The 21,313-nt window shown below is 38.0% G+C and overlaps 1 protein-coding gene across 3 annotated transcripts in view; it reads right to left on the bottom strand.

Annotated features, from left to right (window-relative positions):
• Positions 1–19,937, bottom strand: part of DIPK2B (divergent protein kinase domain 2B) — a 32,010-nt gene extending 12,073 nt beyond the window's left edge. For 2 of the 3 annotated variants that reach the window (XM_088144727.1, XM_088144725.1), the window contains exons 1-3: positions 19,611–19,937; positions 11,884–12,148; positions 457–630 (exon numbers count right to left, since the gene is read on the bottom strand). In XM_088144727.1, coding sequence (XP_088000853.1) covers positions 457–630; positions 11,884–12,148; positions 19,611–19,816 — 645 coding nt within the window. In that variant the 5' untranslated portion in view covers positions 19,817–19,937. The remainder of the gene's footprint in view (positions 1–456; positions 631–11,883; positions 12,149–19,610) is intronic. The other variant, XM_088144726.1, reaches the window with a different exon arrangement.
• Positions 19,938–21,313: the final 1,376 nt, after the last annotated feature.

The following is a 21,313-nucleotide window of genomic DNA, read 5'->3' as shown; positions in this document are numbered from 1 at the left end:
CCTTTAGAATATGATTTGTACATTAGCTAAAACAGATTTAAGTGCAGATCCAGCCATTTATGTTAAAAACAGTGTTTGTGTCAATTTAACTCTCAGTGCATGGGCATGATTTAACACAGGTGTCCCCAGTTTGGGGCCCAAAAATTGCTGAACTACAACTCTGATTGCCTCCACTCATTGGCCATACTGGCTGTATGTTTAAAATTGTAAATCTGATACCTAAGAACTCAGACTTGAGGAAGTCTGAACTTTGCAAGGACAAAATAATCATGCAAATGAGTGGCCACTTTAAACTTAAGTGCTACAAGAAGCCTAGAATCTCATGCCCTATATAAATTCTGTGGATCCAGCATGAGGGTTATCCAAGCTATTCATAATTTTTCTCAACCTTCAAAGTGAGCTGAAATGGGACTCAGAAGGATGATTTACATTATATGAAGGCAGATGCCGTTATACCTGTAACATAATGGGATGTGTATTAACAGACAGCATGTAGAGGAGACGCAGTTTATCCCGGTCTGTGAAATGGTCCATATAGACACTACCAGCATCTGGCACTTCAGCATATCGCCGCACTATTCGGTCCAACAGTCTTTGTGATGGACAGTGAAGCATTGGTGTACGGAGGCCCTAAAAGAAAAATGTGGACACGCATAGTCTTTTCTCTGCTTTTATCACAAGGACTTAGATAAAATCAGACCGTTTGTTACCTATTTCCCTTTTGTATGTTCTGGAATAGATTCTGAAAATGAGTACTGCTGCATTAATTCAATACAGGTGGTCCTCGTTTAATGGCCACTCATTCACCGACTGTTTGAACTTATGACAGCACTGAACGAGTAGTAGCTACAGCCAGACCTCATATTTACAGCTGTTGAAGCATCCCCATGGTCATGCGATCGTGATTTGCGATCTTCCTTGCTGTCTTCCAATGAGCAAAGACAGTGGTCATGTGAGGTCCTTGCTTAACAATGCAACTAGGACTGCCAGAACTGTAGTCTTTTAAAGTTCATGGAGGGTATCAATAAGTACATTGAAACAGTGATGTAGTAGACTTTGTGAAGTTGGACTTTCAAAAAGATTTTAATACATGTTTTCAGTAAAGGTTCTTGGAGAGTCACAAGGCAATAGTAAACCACTTCCGAAAAATATTGCTAAGAAAACTGCATGGACTTGACAGACTTGCCTATGCCACTCTCAGGAGCCAAGATCAACAGAGGGCATAAAAAAAAAAAAAAGGCTCGAGTAAACCTATTGCCTGCATTGTTGGTAAATATTTTGGTATAAGAAACAACTAATAACGAGACTAAATTTGCAGATTGGCAGAAGTGCCCTCATTAAATGTTTGGTTCAGCCACAGAAGGGCAAAGTCATCAGCCAAAGACAAGCTTAGATGGAAAAAGTTTTTGCTAGGAAGGTGATAATTATAAAAGATTTATAACAATTATGGACTGTTACATTGAATATGGTAAATTGCACTGATATATTGTGGGTAGCTGAATTACTATATAAAGCAGCGTTTCTCAACCTTGGCAGCTTGAAGATGTGTGGACTTCTAGGAGTTGAAGTCTACACATCTTCAAGCTGCCAAAGTTGAGAAACACTGATATAAAGGAATGAGGAACCAATTTCGGTATTTCTGGCTATTTTTATTTGCAGTATTGACTGTCACCTATGATTCTATGATGCACATTTTAACTTCCCAATTGCTGTTATTATTCTGTTGCTTAGAATTGAGTTGCCTATAAGGTAACAATTGAAGTGATCAGGATCCTGAAAAACCAAAGAAGCATTGGAAGTGGCTAAGTATAAATTTGAAAACAAGATCAGCATAACCTTCCTTGACCAAAGAAGATGTCTGGTTTACTTCGTTTGGGTTAAATTAGACCATCTTTCTGTTTGACCTTATGTTTGCTAAATTGTTTTTATGCTGTTGTTATGATAAAGAAAAAAATTGTAATCTAAACCTTTGCAGCTTTTCATTTCAGCACAGCTCTATAAGACTCACATAGGCAGAGGTTACATACGCATCTCTAAAACTCTGAACATTGAATCTTGAATATGGATAATTGCTGTTACAATATGTGGTATACTTGGCATCTCTTGTTTGTTACTGGTATTAAACCTTTTGCTCTGTATGAGAATATTTGTTATACAGACACTTTAAAAAATAGTTCAGAGAGAAGTGTCAGCTACTGTGAACTGAAATGTAGGCAGCCTGGATGGCACGGATGGGGAGTAACATTCCTCTGCCAGTGACAGTTTCGTCAAGAGATGCATGTAAACTCAAATCTCTTGGGCAGGCAAGCTTTTCAGCCCTGGACCATTTGTAATTTTCAGTAAAGATTTCCACCGTGACACACAAAGTAATCATTGTGGCAGCTGCTGAGTTGGTAGTTGGGTCAGGTAGGACCATCCACATAAATGAAAAACTTTATTTCACAGTCTGTCATTTTGATTCAAGTATATTAAGACATGTCATAATTCTTTGCACTATATAAAACAATTACTTGAGCCCAATAACTTGAGTCAAGTCTCCTATATATCCAAAAACCACAGAGGAGAAGAAGCAGTTATTGGAGAAGTTCAACTGCTTTGATGCAGAAATGGGAGTCTGCACTCTGAAAATACCACATTGCTGCAGTTGCTTGTCAGTAAGAGATGACTGATTGCTAGGTGATGCAAGGGCATCAATGCTTACTTTACGTTGTGGTAACAAACCAAGGAAATAGCCACATGGCACCAGGAACCTAAGGAGACTAAACCTTTGCATGTTCCCATGATCCTTAGTTTGGAGAGGAAGACTAGGCTTTTCGTGAGATTTTGAATGGAAGGAAAAGAGGGAAAGTGAGTGAGTGTGTGAGAGAGAGGAATCATGGCATTCTTAAATGAGTTGATGTTGTATCTGGATCCCACAGCAGCCTTCAGTTTATGGAAGAAAAAAAAAAACCCAATGGTGTAATGGTGTGAAGGGTCACAGTCCTGTTGGAGATTGGATGTGTGAGGAGATTTTGAAAATGGTAGCCTTAGGAGAAGTGCCAGTTGTCAGAATCAAAGAAAAATCAGGATTGAAGAAAAAGCCATGGCGGAATTTTCATTACATCTCTCGCCATATTTGGCAGTACTTTTATTAATTATACAGTAGATGCATGATAAAAGGTAGTGTGATACTTATCTGCTGTGTAACATGAACATAACACACACAACTGCAGTCAAAGAAGGAAGTTGCATTTTGGGTTCCAGGTGTGCACTGACTTTTCTAGTGGGATATCCTGGCTGCAAAAATTTGAAGAAGCATTTGGAGAATAAGCTGGAGTAAGCATAATCTATTCTCAAAGTGAAGCAGTCAACATAATAACTATATAAAAACCTACAGGACACAAACCAGGAAGTGGGACCAAAAACAAGCCAAGAACCAAGACAAAGAGACAATCAACAAATACAAAAATAAAGAGCCTTCATTGCTCAAGCAAAGCTGAACGGGACTCTTATATTCCTTCCTGTCTACATAGGCAGTGGGCAGCCGGAGTGGGAAACAGCATTCCTGATCCAGAAAACTAAAGCTGCTTAGACATCTCCTTGGAAGCTATCTACAACCCAAGGGCTATTGGTTCAAGCCCAGCTTCTAATAATGTGGCATCACATGCTGGAAATTTAAATGCACTTATCTTGCATCAACACAATTATAAGCTGTGGTTACGGATTCCACATCTGCACTGTTGAACTTATTTAATATGAGGTATCAAACTCAAACTGACTGAGACATAACATCTTATGGAGCCCTGAATCATGCAACCTACTCCTGAAACAGGATTGCCCAGTCTTAAAATGATAGGCTGCTTTATAAGGCCTCAGGTTTATTTCATAGTGGAAGTGGGAATTGGAATGGACCGCTTAAAAGTTTCTGCAATGTTCAAAAAACTTAGCTATAGTCTTATTCACCACCCAGAATCAGGATGGAGTTTGGCAGAACAAACAAACTAACACTGTCTTAGGGGAAAGTTCCATTGAACTCAGTGGAACTTATATTTAAGTAGACCTTAAATATAAGTATACTTATATAAATAGTATACTTTAAAGGTAATAAAGCAACCTGACAACAAAAATGTGTTAAATGAACATTATCTCTGTTCTCAGTCTTGAGAACTGAATAACAGATAAAAATAAAGAATGCAATACATCATTTTGGAAGATAGAGCTTCAAAATATACATTTCCTTTGGCCAGGAATTAACTGTATATTTTAAATGTGACATCTCCATTTTCCAGTTTTAAAATTTTAATTCAGATGTGAGAATCCTATATAATAGTAGCAAACAAGAAAATATAGCTTTAGTGATACAATTGCATTTCTAACTCAATATATTCCTTTACCTACTGTCACATCAAATAATGTGGCATGTGAAGAAAAAAAAAACCTGATGTACTAATTCTTTTAACAAATGGCCAACTCCCCCCATCAATGATTCTATCTGATTTTCTTCTAGTTAAGCTTAGGAAGAAGAAATATGGCCTTTGTTTTCATCAAATGTTGAGCCTACATAAGAATTTAGCTTCTACCAAGTGCTCCAACAGGAAGCATATTGACACTTTGAACTTTGTTATTGGAGAAGACTTCTGAAACTACCATGGACAGCCAAGAACACAAACCAATGAATCATTGAAATCAACCCTAGCTCTCTGGAGAAGGATCAAATGCTGGGAAAGGTGGAAGGAAAGAGGACGACTAGCAGCAAAGTGGATGGACTCAGTTACAGTGGCGATGAGTACACCATTGGAAAAGCTACAGGATCAGATTAGGGACAGAACATCAAGATGAAAATCTATCTATGTGGTCACTAACAGTTGATCACAACTTGACAGCACATAATCAAAGTGCTCCAATGGAGGGGACTCCATATATGACAGGTTTTGGATTCTGGGAGAGCTTTGTGTGGCACAAGCCAGCTGCAGAGAGAGGGTTTCTTCCAAACTGAAGAGGGACAGAAGGAAGTGGAGAGATGGGAAGCACATAGTTCTCTTAAAAAGACCTCTTGCAAGCTGCTAAATAAAACTTACCAAAGAACAAAAGAGAAGCAACAAGGCAAGTAAAATGTTTATAAATTTTTTAGAAACCTGTGTATAGTCTTTGATTTAAAGTAATGGAACTCTACTGCTGGGGAAGTAATGGTGTATAAGATGAATTCTTGTGTTTCCAGATGGAACTTCTTTTTTTCCTTACAGCTAAAGTTGGAAATGTTCCATGCTGCCATCTTGTGGTGATTAGAGAGAAATCCATGGAAAGTATGAGTGGTGGGTGGAAATCATGCTGTATGTTAAAATTGTTACATGTTAAAATAAGAGTTTGGGGTGTGGGGGTAAGGGGACAACACTAGATAAAAGTACTTATAGTATTTATTATTTCCCTTCAAATTAAAGAATACACAACTGTGAATCTAACACTGTTCCAGGAGTCACTATACTTTTGCTCAGAATAATCTCTTTGGAAAATAGTTGTCTTAACATTATCCAAAACCCATTGATTTACAAAACAAATGTCCATTTGTTTCATTTTTGTTTTTTGTATAGGATTCTAAAATATTCTAGCAAATATAATCTACAATTATATTATATATTAAACCTACCATAAATACACAATAAATTCATTCATAAGAAACTCTTATATAATCCAACTGAATATATTTAAAATTTATAAAACATATAATCAATTCATTCTGTTGCTAATTAATTTTTTTATTTATTGTTATCTACCCTTGCTTTATCTTGCATAGATGATGGACACTTTCCTGTACAAAATTAGGTTATATTATATTGATTTATTATGTTGATTTATTTTACTCAGTCACTTTTTCTACAGTTTCATTATTTTGCAGGCAACATTGAGTGTGATTCCAGAGATGATCTGACCCATTGCAAAGGTACTCTAGAGGCATCAAAAGGGGTATTGAATGCCACATGGATTCCAAAGCCATCTATGATTAATGTTTTTGCATATCCAGCCATTTGGGGGTTACTCAGTATACTGTGGTTAAGCAACCAGTCACAGAGCTTCTTAAAGCCCAAAACTTTATAGAGCCTGAGATACTTATAAATCTAGTGAGTCCCAATTTAAAAGCAAGAATCTAATCCAGTGACCCACTGGGATGAAATTCTGTCTAGGTGTAACAAATCAATGAGGGAAATATATTTACAAAGATGAGCTAAGAATAATAACATAGCTAATATTAATGTGCCATTTCTGAGCACTTAAAGTAATTCTTACAAGATATCTCATGGTTATTCTTACAGCAACCCTGTAAGGCAGCTCAGAATTACTGTATTTCCTTTGTGGGGTTGAGGGGAATGAGCGCAAGGTGATGCCTGTGACAGCTTAGCTCACGGCAAAGGCAAGTCCTGAATCAAAGGTTTTCTCATGCATAGCCCTGTCTCCTACTTGCTGTGCACTAACAAAGAGGTTATGTTGACATTAAAATTACACTGCAAAAATGGTTTAAAACATGAGTCACAATAAAGAAAAGTTCAAATTAATAACAGGATCTGACTATAATGATTCACAATTCAGAAACCAATGGTGTGGGGGGGGGGGAGACAATTTGAATTCTGTGTAATGTTACCTCAGAGACCCAATCTGGTATAGTGGTTAAGGCTAGAGATGTGGAGACTGTGAGTTCTAGTCTTGCCTAAGGCATGAAGCCAGCTGGGTGACTTTGGGCCAGTCATTTTCTCTCTCAGAAAGAAGGCAACAGCAAACCACTTCTGAAAATCTTGCCAGAAAAACTGCAGCGACTAGTCAAAGGCACTCAAAGGCGCGCGCGCACACACACATGCACAAGCTACCTCAATTCTCAATTCATATCCATGTGTAGAATATTCATAGCTAATGTTGATGCCTCCTTGGATCACTGATTTGATTCACTTAATAGTTCACTTCCTGAGTCTTTGCCCCACCCACTTTTTTTCCAGGGGCCATTGTTGACTTGCATTAGCACTGATCATTATAACAATGCACAATTATGTAATGTTTGTTCTCAGATATCGAGCCAGTCCTTTAGCCTTTGGCATTAATAACTGGCCAAATGAATCACTGTACTTTGCTCTGGTGCAAATGGTAGCTGGCATCTTTCAGCACAATAAAGCCTTCTCATGGGCTGGGGAAGTAGGAGAAAGAGGCAGTTCTATTTTTTCTGATGCATAAGAGGAATGTCTTCCTTTGCTATTTATTTGGATGGAGCAACACTCCCATGGTTATTCGTATTCCCACATAGTTCTCTCCCCCTTAGCCTTTTGCTACTGTTCCTTGGAGACCAGAAATTGCCCAGCAGCTGCTATGAAGTACCTGATGTGAGGACCAAAGGCAAGATTTATCTCTCCTAACAACCTCTATGGCTCTGAAGGAATTCAGTAAAAAGACTCCCTTTTGCATGAGAGATATTGCTATAGATAGGCAAGAGATTAAAGAACTTTGAGAGGACTGGGCACTTGGCCACTAGAATGTGCCTGATGTTCTAGGACTAGGCAAGGTTTTGTGCTTGACTCTCAAAGAATCCTGCATAATCTCCTGCCTCCATAGAACGCACTCTCAGAATTGCATTGGCATCAGCTGAGGCAACAGGTGATGCTTTGCTGTTCTTGAAAGTCCCTGGCATCAACACGTGGGAGGTGGTTCTAACAGATTAATATTGCTACTTCTGTGCATAGTTGGAGAGTTCCTACAGATGTAAAAGGGACCTGCATATCAGCTCCAAAGTTATAGTCATCATCAACTAGCCTCCCACTATATTCTATGTAAGCTTACGCAGTTTAGGCAATCAACTTCAAAGAGGTGGATGGACTTCCAAGATAACGATCAGCCACCACTTAAGAGGGAGGCAGTTCTATGTTGTTTTGGATAGTAACAGTAGGGGATTGTGCCAAGGACTAAACTTAATTTTGCATCAGAGTTTTAAACTATAATCTTTGGGATTACTTGAGGTACGGACCTAATTAGCTGTTCTACTTACATGTTTGTTTGTTTATTTATTTATTTGTCAAATTTATATGGCCACCCATCTCACCCGAAGTGACTCTGGGTGGCATACAATGAAATCAAGGATTAACATATTTTGCAAACCCATTAAAACAATAAATGTGGATAGAACGAGACCACAAGAGGGAAGATGTTTACATACAGAATAACCAGCATGCAGGCTCCCTATTACCAGGGGATCTCCAGGGTTGCTGGAAAAAACCACATTTTGAGAGCTTTATAGAAGGCCATAAAGCTCTCAAAACTCTTAAACTCTCCTCAGAAGGGATGATGTTCCAGAGGGCAAGTGCCACAGCAGAAAAGGCTCACCTCCTAGGTCCTGTCAAATGGAACTCTTGCGGATAGGACTCACATCTGCCTCTCCTGTTGGACGTAATAGGGAAGAGGCGGTCCCTCAGATAACTTGGCCTCATGCCATATACGGCTTTAAAGGTCAAAACCAGCACCTTGAATTGACCTGGAAGCAAACTGGCAACCAATGCAGCTCAATGAGCAGAGGTGTAACTTGCGTCCATCTATGGACACACATAAGTGCCTGTGCCACCACATTTTGCACCAGCTGAAGCTTCCAGATATTCTTCAAGGCAGCCCCATGTAGAGCATGTTACAGTAGTCCATTTGGGAGGTGACCAGGGCATGAGTGACTGTAAGCAGAGCCTCACAATCCAGGAACGGGTGCAACTGGTGCATAACACAAAGTTGCACAAAGGCCCTCCTAGCCACAACTGCCATCTACTCTTTGAGCTTGAGTTGTGAGTCCAGAAGGACCCCCAGATTGCACACTGGGTCCATTTGGGGCAGTGCCACCCCATCCAGAACCAAAGATAGTGAAATACCAGATTCAGTAGTCCCTAAAACCCAAAGCCACTCAGACTTGCCAGGGTTCAGTTGAAGCCTGTTGTTCCCCAACCAGACCCCTACAGCCTCCAGGCACTGGGACAGGACATCCACAGCATTGCTTAATTCACCAGGGGTGGAGAGATATAATTGAGTATCATCAGCATATTGATGATACCTCACCCTGTGGTGATCTCCCCCAGCAGTTTCATGTAAATGTTAAATTGGAGTGGAGACAGCACCAAACCCTGCAGCATCCCACACAGTAGGGGTCGAGGGCGTGATCTCTCCTGATCAACATCGACTGGTATCGGCCCCTTAGGAAAGAAGAGAACCAGAACACTACTGTGCCACCCACTCCCAATCCCCAGATCCAATCCAGAAGGATACCATGGTTGATGGTATCGAAAGCTGCTAAGAAGTTAAGTAGAGCCAGGATGTGGGGTTGATGTCACCAAGTCATGAATCCTACTGGATATGATGTATTATAAATCCATTAGGAAAGTCTGCTTGCTGGTCCTAAAGTTAAAACCCTAATCAAGGACTGAACTACTTGATTTCATTGACATCTAGTAACCCTAAAGCTTGACTATACTGAAAATCTATATTTTGAAGCAAACCCAATTTTGACCAATTTTGAAATAAACAAAGCCCTAATAAAGTTTTATTTTTGTTGAATTTATATAATCAATACTTTAAGTGCAGGAAAAAGAACTTTTAAAGGTACACTTGCTTTTCATTTTTTCTGAAAGTTAAATCCAGCGTTATATTTTTGTAAAATTTACTAGAAACACACATGTACACACATACCCTGAATGTATCAGCAAGCAATTCTGATTGGTTCTGGGGCTGCTTGCTGACCTGCAAGGCAGAGTGCGGGGCAGCCAAAAGGGCAGAGATTGGGGAGGGAATAGGTGGGTGGGGAATTGGAAGCAGTCCCTTACCTTACTGAGGCTTGGGGCTGGCAGCGACCAAACCCAGAATGGCTTGGATTGGGGGGTGTCCTTGGCTAATGACTGGTGAAATTCACTTAATGACAGTAAGGGGGAATTGCCATCACTAAGTGATGTGGTCACATGACATCTCACTTTATGATCACATTGCTTAGTGATGGAAATTCTGGTCCCAATTGCGGATGTAAGTCGAGGACTATCTGTATACCATTGATGTGCAGATCTGAAGCAAGCCTGTCACCAGGTGGATATGGAGAGGACAAAATACACTAAGTATGCAAATTGTTTTCTCCTCCAAGTCCTGCCTCCAAAGGCACACACTTCTTGCTGAAGAGACTGAGATTCATGCATTAACCCTTTCCAGTATGTTATACAGGCATCTGTCTGCATTGCTCAGTACCATATCATGTATTTGGAGAAAAACACAATTGCATTAGCACTTTTAGGCAAAGGTATTCCACACCTTCCATACAATGGTGGATGTATATAACATATAGCAAGAGTCTGAATATTTAGCATGCATTGCAGCAGGGTGAAGAGCAAGTTGGTAATTATTTTTTGGATGGCTTTGCTGCCATCAGTGGTATCCCCATGGCCTTTGAATTTAATGATTGCTTGTGTTGTGGTTGTCTCATCGTGCAGAGGACAAAAATAGCATGCTCAATTCAACCTATGAGCTTCTGTACAAATGCACTCAGGTTAAAGAAGAATACCTCAAGGATCAGGGTTATGCTATACACCGCATTTGGGATGCTAAGTTAGCAACTGATGCTTCCTTGAAGCTGTTAGTGGTTAAGAAGAAGCTCGTAACCCCCTTGAATCAATGAGATGCTCTTTTTGAAGATAGAATGAATGACACATGTCTATACTACAAGTCAAACCCAGTGAAAAAATCTTAAATTACAATTCTACCAGTTTGTGTTCATTTGTGAACAACAAAAGGACATACTCCATTGATCACCCACAGATAATCTATCAACATTTGGGAGACATAGACCAGTATTTTGGACTCTCTAAGGTCAAAGTGTACCCACCCAGAAGCCTCTATTTCCCAGTTTTATCCTACAAGGCGGGGCATGTTAATTACTTGTGTGCAAGCTGTGCAGAAACACAGGTAGAGCATTTTGAGGAGACACAAAGAGAGGGCCCTGAATGGAGCAATGGTGTACCATAGAACTGAATGTTGCTTTAGAGAAAGGGCACAGAATTACTGAAGTTCTGGCCTTTTGAAAGAAAGACAAGGACTCTGTATCCAAATAGATCAAGATGCATCTCAGACAAAAGAAGGAGGCCACTGGATCTCTTGACTGGTATAAGATATCCTGACTGGAAAAAGATAAAGACTGGTACATGAGGGATTATGAAAAGGAAGAAGGCATCTGCTTATGACATGACCATATCAAAGTGAACCCTGCCAAATGACAGATGGCCAAGTTCTTTTTAAACTCACTGTGGGTTAAGTTTGGGTAGACCACCAATAAAGTGATCGCATCCATAGTGAAAAGCCAAAGATCAAATAGCCTATTGCATACTATTATGAAGTTTCTTGGTGTGAGTTTATTGACAGAGAGACAAACTGATGCTTGAAAGGTTTTGAGTTTGTCTGTTTTTAACTGTCTCACTTTGTTTTACTCTTGTGTCTTTTCTACTGATCAGCAAGACAACAGGATTCAGAAGTATGTTTTTTTTTGCTGCTTGCATAACAGTAACTTCTACTAAGTCTTCAAGAATGATGCACAGGCAGCCCAAGGTAATCATGTAGCAGTACAAGAACAACAACATGCATAATCATTAATAATAACAACAGCACAATCTGCTATACTCCATAGTTTCTTTCTCTATGAAAGTAATCACATGCTAGACAAATGGGGCTTCTCAGCAGCTTATCCACCTTATTGCTTTGTGGCTTTTGAGGTTTGTGTGTATCTACATGGGTAGGGAAGGAGGAGAAAGAAGTAAGGATGGTCCAAAGTCCATAATACAATAGTTATTTCCTAACAACAGGCAGCTTTTAAACAAGACTGCGGGTTACGTATCAGTTGGGCATTGCAGAAGACTTTGTACAAACCTGGACCAAGAGAGGGGTCAGGCGCTTTGCTTTCAGCCATTTCTGGAATCTCTCCGTGTTCCATAGAGCTCGCTCAATGCTACAGCTTTTAGTCTGAGTAAGGGAAGTGCAAATTCTCTCGTCGGACTGGTCATGTTGGTATTTTGTGGTTAATCGGGAGATCTCAACTGGCCGCCAACTTTTGCTGTCATCTGAATAGTTCCCGGGGTAATGGGAGAGGGAGCTTGGAGGGAGGGTTAAATGTGAAGAGAGCCAACTGTCAAACCTGTCATCAAAACGCAAACATACAACAGTGTTAATCCACCTTTGCCCAGTTTACCACAGGAATATTTTTGCCGAATTTATACCATAAGGTAGGCTGCCAAAAAGAGATCTATAAAATGGCTAAATAATAGCCACTTTTTGAAGAATGTTAACTTTGTGGCAAGCACTCTGTGTCACTGTAACTGGAAGAGTCTAACACATTTTTCACCTTCCTCACAATATTGGTGAGGAAAGAAATTATACAAATCATAGAATCAACCACAATCAGCCTGAGGGTAGTTGTAGTTCAGTGCATCTGACTACATCCAATATTACACATATTTATGCTCACTTAGCAAAACTCCCATTGCTCTTTTGCATACCCACTGGCACCATCTCTGCTATTTATGTTGCAGATCTGATTGGGAGTTTCTTCTAGCTTTCTCAGTCAGATTCTTGGGTGGGTTGGGAGTTGAAGACTCCATTCTTTTGGCAGAACAGCATCAGTCAGAGAAGGAAACCATTGGACCTGACCCCTGGCAGGGAATGGCTGATGTAGACAATTGACAGCGATCACATATTCTGCAAATATGTATGTTTTGCTAATAGTTGCTTAGCTTGATAAATTTCATCATGGGAGACTTTTGGGTTTATAAGGTGGTTGATATTTGTCATCAACCTTCATTATTAGCTTTCTTTTCATCCCCTTGTGGAAACTAAAAAAGGTATGTAAAGACGTCTGATGTGTGCATCTATTTTGGATTAAAGCTGAATATCGTAGCCTGCTTCTTAGACTGTAAGAATGGCTCTTCTGTGAAGTTTGTCTAAAGCAAAAAGAGCAGTTACTAAAGTTTGTTATGCAGGGTTAGTTTCAGTTTCCTGTAAGCCCTAAACTTGAACCCCCATAGGAAAGCTCTCCATAAGAGGAAAATTCCTTTTAGAATTAAAAGAAAGTATACAGTTTTATAATGTATGGATCTATATTTTAATCAGTGAATGATTTTTTCCAGACTTTTTCTATGATGGTGCTTTTGTGAGGAATACTGGAAATAATTTAACAGTTGAACAATCACATCTATTCTTCTGTTGTTTGACAGTTTTCTTATCTAGGGACACCACATGCAAATTTCCCAAAGAACTATAGAGAAGGAAGGACATAGAGAGGACACTTATGGCTCTACAACTCCCAGTGCTAACTGGTGCTGCTGGGAACAAGTTCCCCATCCTTGAAGAGGGGTATACTTCTTAAAATACAAATTTAAAACATTCTTCAGCTACTTATCTGCCATCTAACTGGCTTTGTAAATTCAGACAAAGCTATTTATAGAGATGTCATCAAATTCTGTCCAAATAATTATAAAGGGCCACCAGTATCAATATCAGTGGGGAAGGCATCTGGAACTTTAAAAAATGGATAGCTATATAAATCTAAGAGTTGACACAACCTGATGGCACATAATCAACCATCAATCAATATAAATTGAAGAAATAAATAAATGCAAAGTAAAGCAAACCAGAGCTCCATTTTGAAACCAGATTTAAGCAACAGCAGACCAAAATTATTTTACTAAGTATATCCTCAGTTTTTTAAGGCTTTCATAAACCTCCATGCTATGGAAATGATGTAAACTTGAGCATTTTCTATTTTGTTTCTCTTTCTTGTGGACTGGTCGTTATGTTTGTAAATCTATAAAATGTTCACATAATGTTGACTGAATAGTGCTCTCAGAGCCTCCATACACATGCAGCACCCACAAATGTGCACACAAAGTGGCAGACATTCGCAAAAATGTCCTAAATGTTGTAATGCTTCCAATAAATCAAGGGAAACTATTGTAATTTTCTCTTATCATAATGCATATTTTAAATGCTCAAACTTGAAGTCAAGATGATCTAGAGTACACAATAAAACTACTTTAGAACTGATATGACTTATCACTCATTTGAATTAAGTTGACTGCTTTTTAACGAGTATTGAAAGACTATGATTTTGAAGACTGCCTTAATAATTCCAAGCCTTAATAATTTCAAGACTGATTTAAAAACTTTCAAGCCTTGGGCTACAATATTCACTTAGAAAGCAATTCCAGTAGAATCTCTTCATAGTTGGTGATTTGATCTTGACTACATTAATGCTAATTTTATTTAAAATTGTGGGATTTTTTTCCGCCCTCTGACTCCAAAAGAAAATGGAATCTGTGCAAAGTTTTTGAGTTTGGAAAAGCGCTGAATTCTTAAGTGGTATTTATGAATGACTATTTTGACAGTACAATCCTGTGTATCTCAGAGATAAGAGATAAGTCCTACTCAGTGTAATGTGTGTAATTATATGACAGCAAGTCCAAAAGCCTATCTCCCCAAGGCAGTTGCAACCACACATTATTTTATGTGGTAAAAGAATTTTGAAGCTCAGTTCTGATACTGAAAATGTCCTGATCTAGATCATGTAGTTATGGGCTTTGGGATACAGCAAAGAGCATAATCTGATATAACAGAAAAGAAAGTTATACTCCTTACTTTAAGGAATGGATCCAGGATATGAGTCTATTATCTATCTTTGAAAAATCTTTGCTCTAAAAAATGAGGAAGATGCCTCATTGTGATGCTACATGGTGATGCTAATTATTAGGTTAATGGTTGAATTAATCCTGTATATGTATTTATAATTATACAGATTGCTGTTGTTGCTGTTGTTACTACATTTAATTCTTTTAATCATCTTTATATATTTAGCTCTTTTTTCTTCACTGTATTATCACAATTCAATTTATAATTTTTTTCTTTTGTATTTTACTCTCTTAACAATTAAAACTTTATATATATATTCCTAAATTTAGAAAAGTATACTCTCAAGATCTGGCACATTTAAAGTTATTTTCACCTTTCTACCTTTAATTTGAGAATTCCTGGGACTTAAATAGCGCCTAACTAAAAGTCAGTGTGATCTTATGAAGATCATGTCAGACTTGGGCATGAAAATCCCTGGTTTATTCATGAATTCAATGATCTCTCATTTACTGAACCCTCCTTAGCCTCATTTCAACATATATACAGAGGAATTCCAAAAGTATGTGTAATTGAGGATAAACTCAATAAAGGTTGTAAGGAAGCTTACCTGCAAGTATTTTTAATCAGAAATATTCACAGCAGTCAGCTAAAATGGCTGCATCCTATCATTTAGCACTCAGTGCAAATGGCTAAAAAGGCTGAGCCCAAATAGATGCTTTCAACTGGAATCCTTTAGGGCAAACTGAAAATGCTATGAGAACCTGACCTTACGTGCATGGAACTGGATTCCAGTACCATATTTTATAAGCTTACTGATACTTTGAGATGCTTTGTGAAGACTCAGCAAGGGTAGATTTAGAAAACAGTTCACTATTCTATCACATTCGTTCATCTGAAACTTTCTTGCTATCCAAGCAAGGCACAACTGACTTCTACTTGGAATGCTCTTGCAAAACACAGAGCAAATCATGGCCATGAGGACACTGCACACATGAAGCATTTATCTAAGAGAGAGGTTATATAGTATATGTTGAGTAGGGATAAGCAAATTTGTCATTTCTAAGTTGTGTCATTTTGCTATCAATTTTCATCCATGAATCTGTTTCATTCTTATTAATTCGCATTTTTACCCCCAACCCCCTCCTAAATCCTTTTAAAACAAGAGTTTAAATATGTTTTTAAGAGTAAAACCACAATAGTCAGAGACATGTAAAACCGCATCAAGGGTAAATTCTGCTCTGCATGTAGTAAGTCTATGAAATGTGAATCAAGTCACTATGCATAGGACTGACGAGGAATAGGTTCCTGGGTATCTTAACTTTGAGTATAGAGAGATTTCCTTTTCAATAAACAAAAAAGCCATAAGGCCAAGCAATAAAAGAGAAGGTAAGAGCTGTGACTTAGTGGATGGGTTCATCTCACTCTAAGCCAAAAAGTGGTGCTTTGAGTTTTGATTTAATATGCTATGTTAACTCAGTCATTGTGATTGCTATCCTATAGTTTATGACTTGATGTGCTGTGCAAATCCTATTATGGTTTATTCAATAAACTTTGATTAAACTTTATACAAAATAAATCAGCATATTATGCAAATTATCAATATATTATATACCATGCAAGTAGCGTTGGTGTGACTCCATTCTGATTAGCTGCCACCGTTTTAAAAATAGGTATAGTAGGATCAATACTATAAAAAATCCCATTTCAGAAAAAATTACTTTCTGTAGTGAGGTACCACTTCCAGCTATCTCATGATCAAATTACACAGTGTCAGGTTTGCTGATAAATTCCAGCTGAGAAGTTAAAAATTTAAAACCTGTTTGCTGGAGTACAGCTATTTGAAGGTTTGCTATAGAAAGATTTGCAAGATTGGATTACGCACATTGTATTTTCTTGCAAAACAACTTGTTGGCCTACGTCGCTGACAGAAGATCACAACTGACAGGGGTTAATGTGAAACAACATGTGCAGGTGAATCACTTCCCCCAACCTTTTCTGGAAGTCCAAGTTTCAGACTTGTAAGTATTGACCAATGGTGTCCAGTAATAGTGATCTATTACAATGCCAGTGAGGTATCTGTTTCCTCAAAGTGCTATTATAAGATTTGTGTACATCTGGTCAGAGTCTTCTTCCTTTCCATAAGGAAAAACACTGACCCAAGGGCAAGAACAGGCAACCCTCAGCATCCTGTGGCTTCCTGCTTCTTTTTTAGTCCCTAAAGCTCCCCAGAATTGTACTCTTGAAATTGGATGGGAAGTTCCCAAAATTCAGTGGTACGATTCTTCAGGTCTGTTTTAAAAGAAGAACTAGTACAATATTTGGCCTAACCCATCCCCAAGTGGTTTTTTAAAAAGCATGAGAGCAACAGTTTTGCCTTTGCTCCTCCAGCAATAGTAGCACATTCTTCCTGTGACCCTTGGAAGCTGACAAAAGAGCAGCCACAAAGAAGTTCTCCAACCCTGGCACAAAATGTTTTAATAATATGCTTTATATTTCTGCTTGTTCAGTATGGCAAAGGTGAGCAACCTGGTGCCCTCCAAATGTGGTTTACAATTCCTAGAGTTTCTTGTCGTTACTCAGGTCTCATAGTAATTGAAGTCCAAAATATCTGGAGGACACCGGGGTGCCGAACCTAACAACCAGGCATACAGTTATGTTTGTGAAAAACTCTCATGCAGTTTATTGTTTTATTGGGATAGAAAACCTTTATGAAATGTACGTCTCGCTGAAGATCAGCTAAAGATCCAGTGTGTTTTTGAACAATACAGCAAAGTAGAGAGTGATTAGAAAAAAATACTCACTTTCCACCATGCTGCATTCTTGGAAATTTAATAGTGGACCCCAATACCTTTAAGGATTAAGGAAGAATGCTTTTAGAGTATCCTTTCCATCTTCACTCTCTTGCTGAATCTATTAACATTGATCACAGAAACTCTGCATAATTTCACAAACTCAGGGGAACTTTTGAGATGCATTCTTAGTTCAGGGAAGCCTGTTTGCCTTGGTGTCCCTTGGTACCCCAGTATGGTCATTGGTGCTAGGATTTGTGACCATAAAATAAAACAGAACCATGGTTGTTGCAGGATAGCAATAATATTTTTCTTGGTAAGGCTTTGTGGATTGAGTTTTAACTCATCCCAAAGGCTGACTATAGTGCTATATGGTATTTAGAATCTGAAAGTAATGTTAAAGTGGCTATTGTGTGTGTGTGTATGCGTGCATGTATACACACACTGCCATTTAGCATACTCTCCTTCATGTGGGATATCTTTCAGAGTATTCCAGACATACTGTGAGCCCAGTTTGCCTTCAATCATACATTGAACATTTTATATCGAACATCAGGAGAAGGGAAAGATGTCCTAATCCCTTACCCCATTCAGAGAATTCCAAAAGTTTAAAGAATGCAGAGATACACAAGACATCCTCAGGGCCCCTTGCGATCTATGGGCCCAACCATTTGTGTCTAGCAACCATAATGATGGGGTTTCAGTAAACAAATACAAAAAAGCTAAAAATATATGGACCAAGGTTTACCAAGGCTCATTATGATTTTACTGTAGTACCTTTAATATGGCAGCAGAGACCAAAAAAAAAAAAAGTCAAATTAATCCACCTGGTTGAGTAGCAGTAAGCATCTGGCAAAACTGTAGTTTATTAATATAACAATTACTGTCTGCTGTGCTACCAATTATTTTAAAGCATCTAACATTCTATAAATCATTAGAAGAGAATGAGCATTTCTCCCATAACTCTCTCAGCATGCTGACATCTATCCTAATATCTTTTCTTTTAGAAAACCTGAAATTGAACAAATCATGGCAAGAGCAATAATGATTTGTGAAAATTAGGAAAATATGTTTGCTTAAATTGCCCTGTTCCTTTTAGCACAGCTGAAGTATGACAAAAGTACTTCAGCCTGATTCATACTTTAGTTAATTCAAACCGATGCAAACTAAGCACACACTGATTTGAGCAAAGCCCATCTACAATATTCTGAAAAAGACAGATTCCAACTTCAAGAATGCTAAGATTGCAATCTAATGCATTTACAGGGAGCAAGTCCCTCTGCTGAATATATGCTACCTTCTCACCCCCTCTGTATTCTTCTTGGTTTTAAGATGATCTGATATGGTTTATCTTGGTATCACCATCACAGAATAGTTCAGCAGTTAGCAGCAAGTCTCAGGCCTTCTTTGTTGCAGAGTCCCTTTGAAATGCCTTATCTCAGGAACTACATCAAGCCAGCCTAGACTTGATTTTTAGAATTGTCAATAAAGCCTATTTATTTGGGGAGGCATCTGGGTCTGGGATTAATTTAGCAGCTGTAACTCTAAATTCTCTTGGCTAGGTATTGGAATTCTGATATCTTTTATTTTCACTTTATTTAGGCAGACAACTACCACATAGCTGGAGCTGCTTCAAGAGTCCATAAGACTAGTAATTCAAGCATAGATATTAGTCAAATAAATAAAATAAGTTACATTGATTTCATTTTGAAAGAGTTAAGTATGTGAAATTAATTGGACTCAAAATACATATCTCATTGCAATCTGCCCTATATCATTTCCTTAGCAAACATGTTTGAAATGTAAAGCAATCAGTAAACAACAGTCAAGACATATTAAGGCATTTTGTAGTGGTAATTTTACCTATATTTTATGGCACAGCTGTTAATGTCAAATCTTGCTTCTGCAAATCGTAAGGAACTTGATTTTTTTATAAGCAACTAAGCCTTTAAAACAATATTGATGTAAAGTCTTTCTAGGGCAAAGATGGATGCCTGCATTTTTAAATGGTTTAGGGATTTATTAATGATTTCAGTAAAGTGATATATGTTGCTAACATATAGATGCACACCAGGATGCATCTGGTAAATGACATATTTACATATCTGAGGTGTTTTTTTTTTTCCTCCAAAAAAGTAGTCCCATTTTCCCTTCATCCCACCCCAAATATGGTATGGAGATTCTGACCTTATTTCTTCTTTAAAGAATTTCTTGCAAATTGATGTTCCAATGCAGGCATTGCACTTATCAAGTCCCAAAAAAGTCCGACCAAAAGTGTAGCTGGCTTTGACTCGGGGCCCTGAAGAGGGGGCAACTGTTGCTTCTGAGAACAGGCTGCAATTCACAGTGAAACCCAGAAGAGAGAGCAGCAATTTGGAGCCAAGGTGATACATCTCTAACCTTTCTTAGTTCTACCTAAGTTCTAATATTTTCAGTTTTAACTGAACAGCATTTATAAAAGAAAAGAATTTGGTCCAAGAGACCAAGAATGTTTTTCTCTTACCAACTAGTTGGTAGCTTTAGTGGTTTGGTGGAAGGAACATGGATTAGGGTGGGCACAAGGAAATACATGAGGATGCAGATAACATTTGTTGCTATAGTTACCTTTCCTCTTCTAGGAGCAGCTGTTGGCCCACCCATCACTAAACACAGCGTACAAAAAAGGCTTTGCTCATCATAATGTTCATGGAGACAAATAAAGGATATCCTGTTGAAGGAACAGAAGTCATTCAAAGTGAAAACCCCAAAGGCGCTGCTTCAAATATAGGCCACATTTATAGACAAGGCATGTAAAATAATGAAAAATTGCACTACAATTTTGTCCTATTTTGCAAAATCCATGTAACAACTCAAGTCCATTTCACTGGTATTTGTGTTTGCAACAATTTAATCTCAAAGAGCCTTTCTTTCATTACATTTTGTGTGCTTGTGTGGTTTAATAGATATATTTTCCAATAGTGCTAAAAGGATGTGATTTTTTTCTAAAACAAATTGCTTCCCCGTTTCTCTCACTGTTGTTCCAGGATATAAATACTGGAAGCAGTGGAGAAAACCATTGGAAAAAAACCAGATTACATAAGAAATAAAAAAAGAAATTTATTTAAATAGAACTTCAAGGGGAAAAAACTTAGGTAGTTATGGTGACTTGTTATTTACTTCTTTTCAATGAAAAATTAACTCATAATAATGTGATTATAATGAATTTCAATGTCAGTGATTCTGCATCAGTAGTTCCCGCTACTTTTTAGTTCGTCTAGGAATATTTTTTTTTAAAAAGTATTTTTCTGATATGAGTAAACAGGGCTTCAAAAGTGGCAGTTCCTCTGTTGCAGATTACTTTACAATGTAAATTAAAGATCTGTTTTAATTTTTTTTTAATTATGTGCTCAGAGTTGTCCTGTTGCTCTTAAATTTGTTCATAATCAATTTATGATTTTATAAACTTACTATAAAGACACTGAATTGTATGTTTTGTTGCTGTTGCTTTATTTAAAGCTATCTTGAGAAATGTGGCATTTGGATAAATGAAAATAGTTTATCCAGCTGCATGCACAAAACAAGTGCCATCCTCCCTGAAATAGATAGCAGCAGTTTTGAATGCAGATTACGGTGGGAAAATGATTATTGGTATCTAGAACATTAACAGCAACCAGTTTGGAAGAAGGCCAGCAATTGGAATTGTGTCTTGAATTGTTGGAAGATCTGGTGAGATGTCTAATTGTTACCTTTGCCACTTGCTGTATTCTGAACTAGCAAAAGTCTCTAAACAAACTTTAAAGCACACATAAAGCACACAATGTTCATTTTAACCTGGAGATAATTAATACAGAAATAAATTTAGCTAGGTCATTTTTTTCAAAAAATATATTATTGCTATACTAATCAATGTT

The sequence above is a fragment of the Python bivittatus genome, unplaced genomic scaffold, assembly GCF_059951505.1.
Source record: "Python bivittatus isolate LINGU-HERP-01145 unplaced genomic scaffold, Pbiv_v1 ctg000350_np1212, whole genome shotgun sequence".
NCBI lineage: Eukaryota > Metazoa > Chordata > Lepidosauria > Squamata > Pythonidae > Python > Python bivittatus.
Note: the sequence above shows the minus strand (reverse complement) of the source record. Positions and strands in the feature narration are given on the sequence as shown.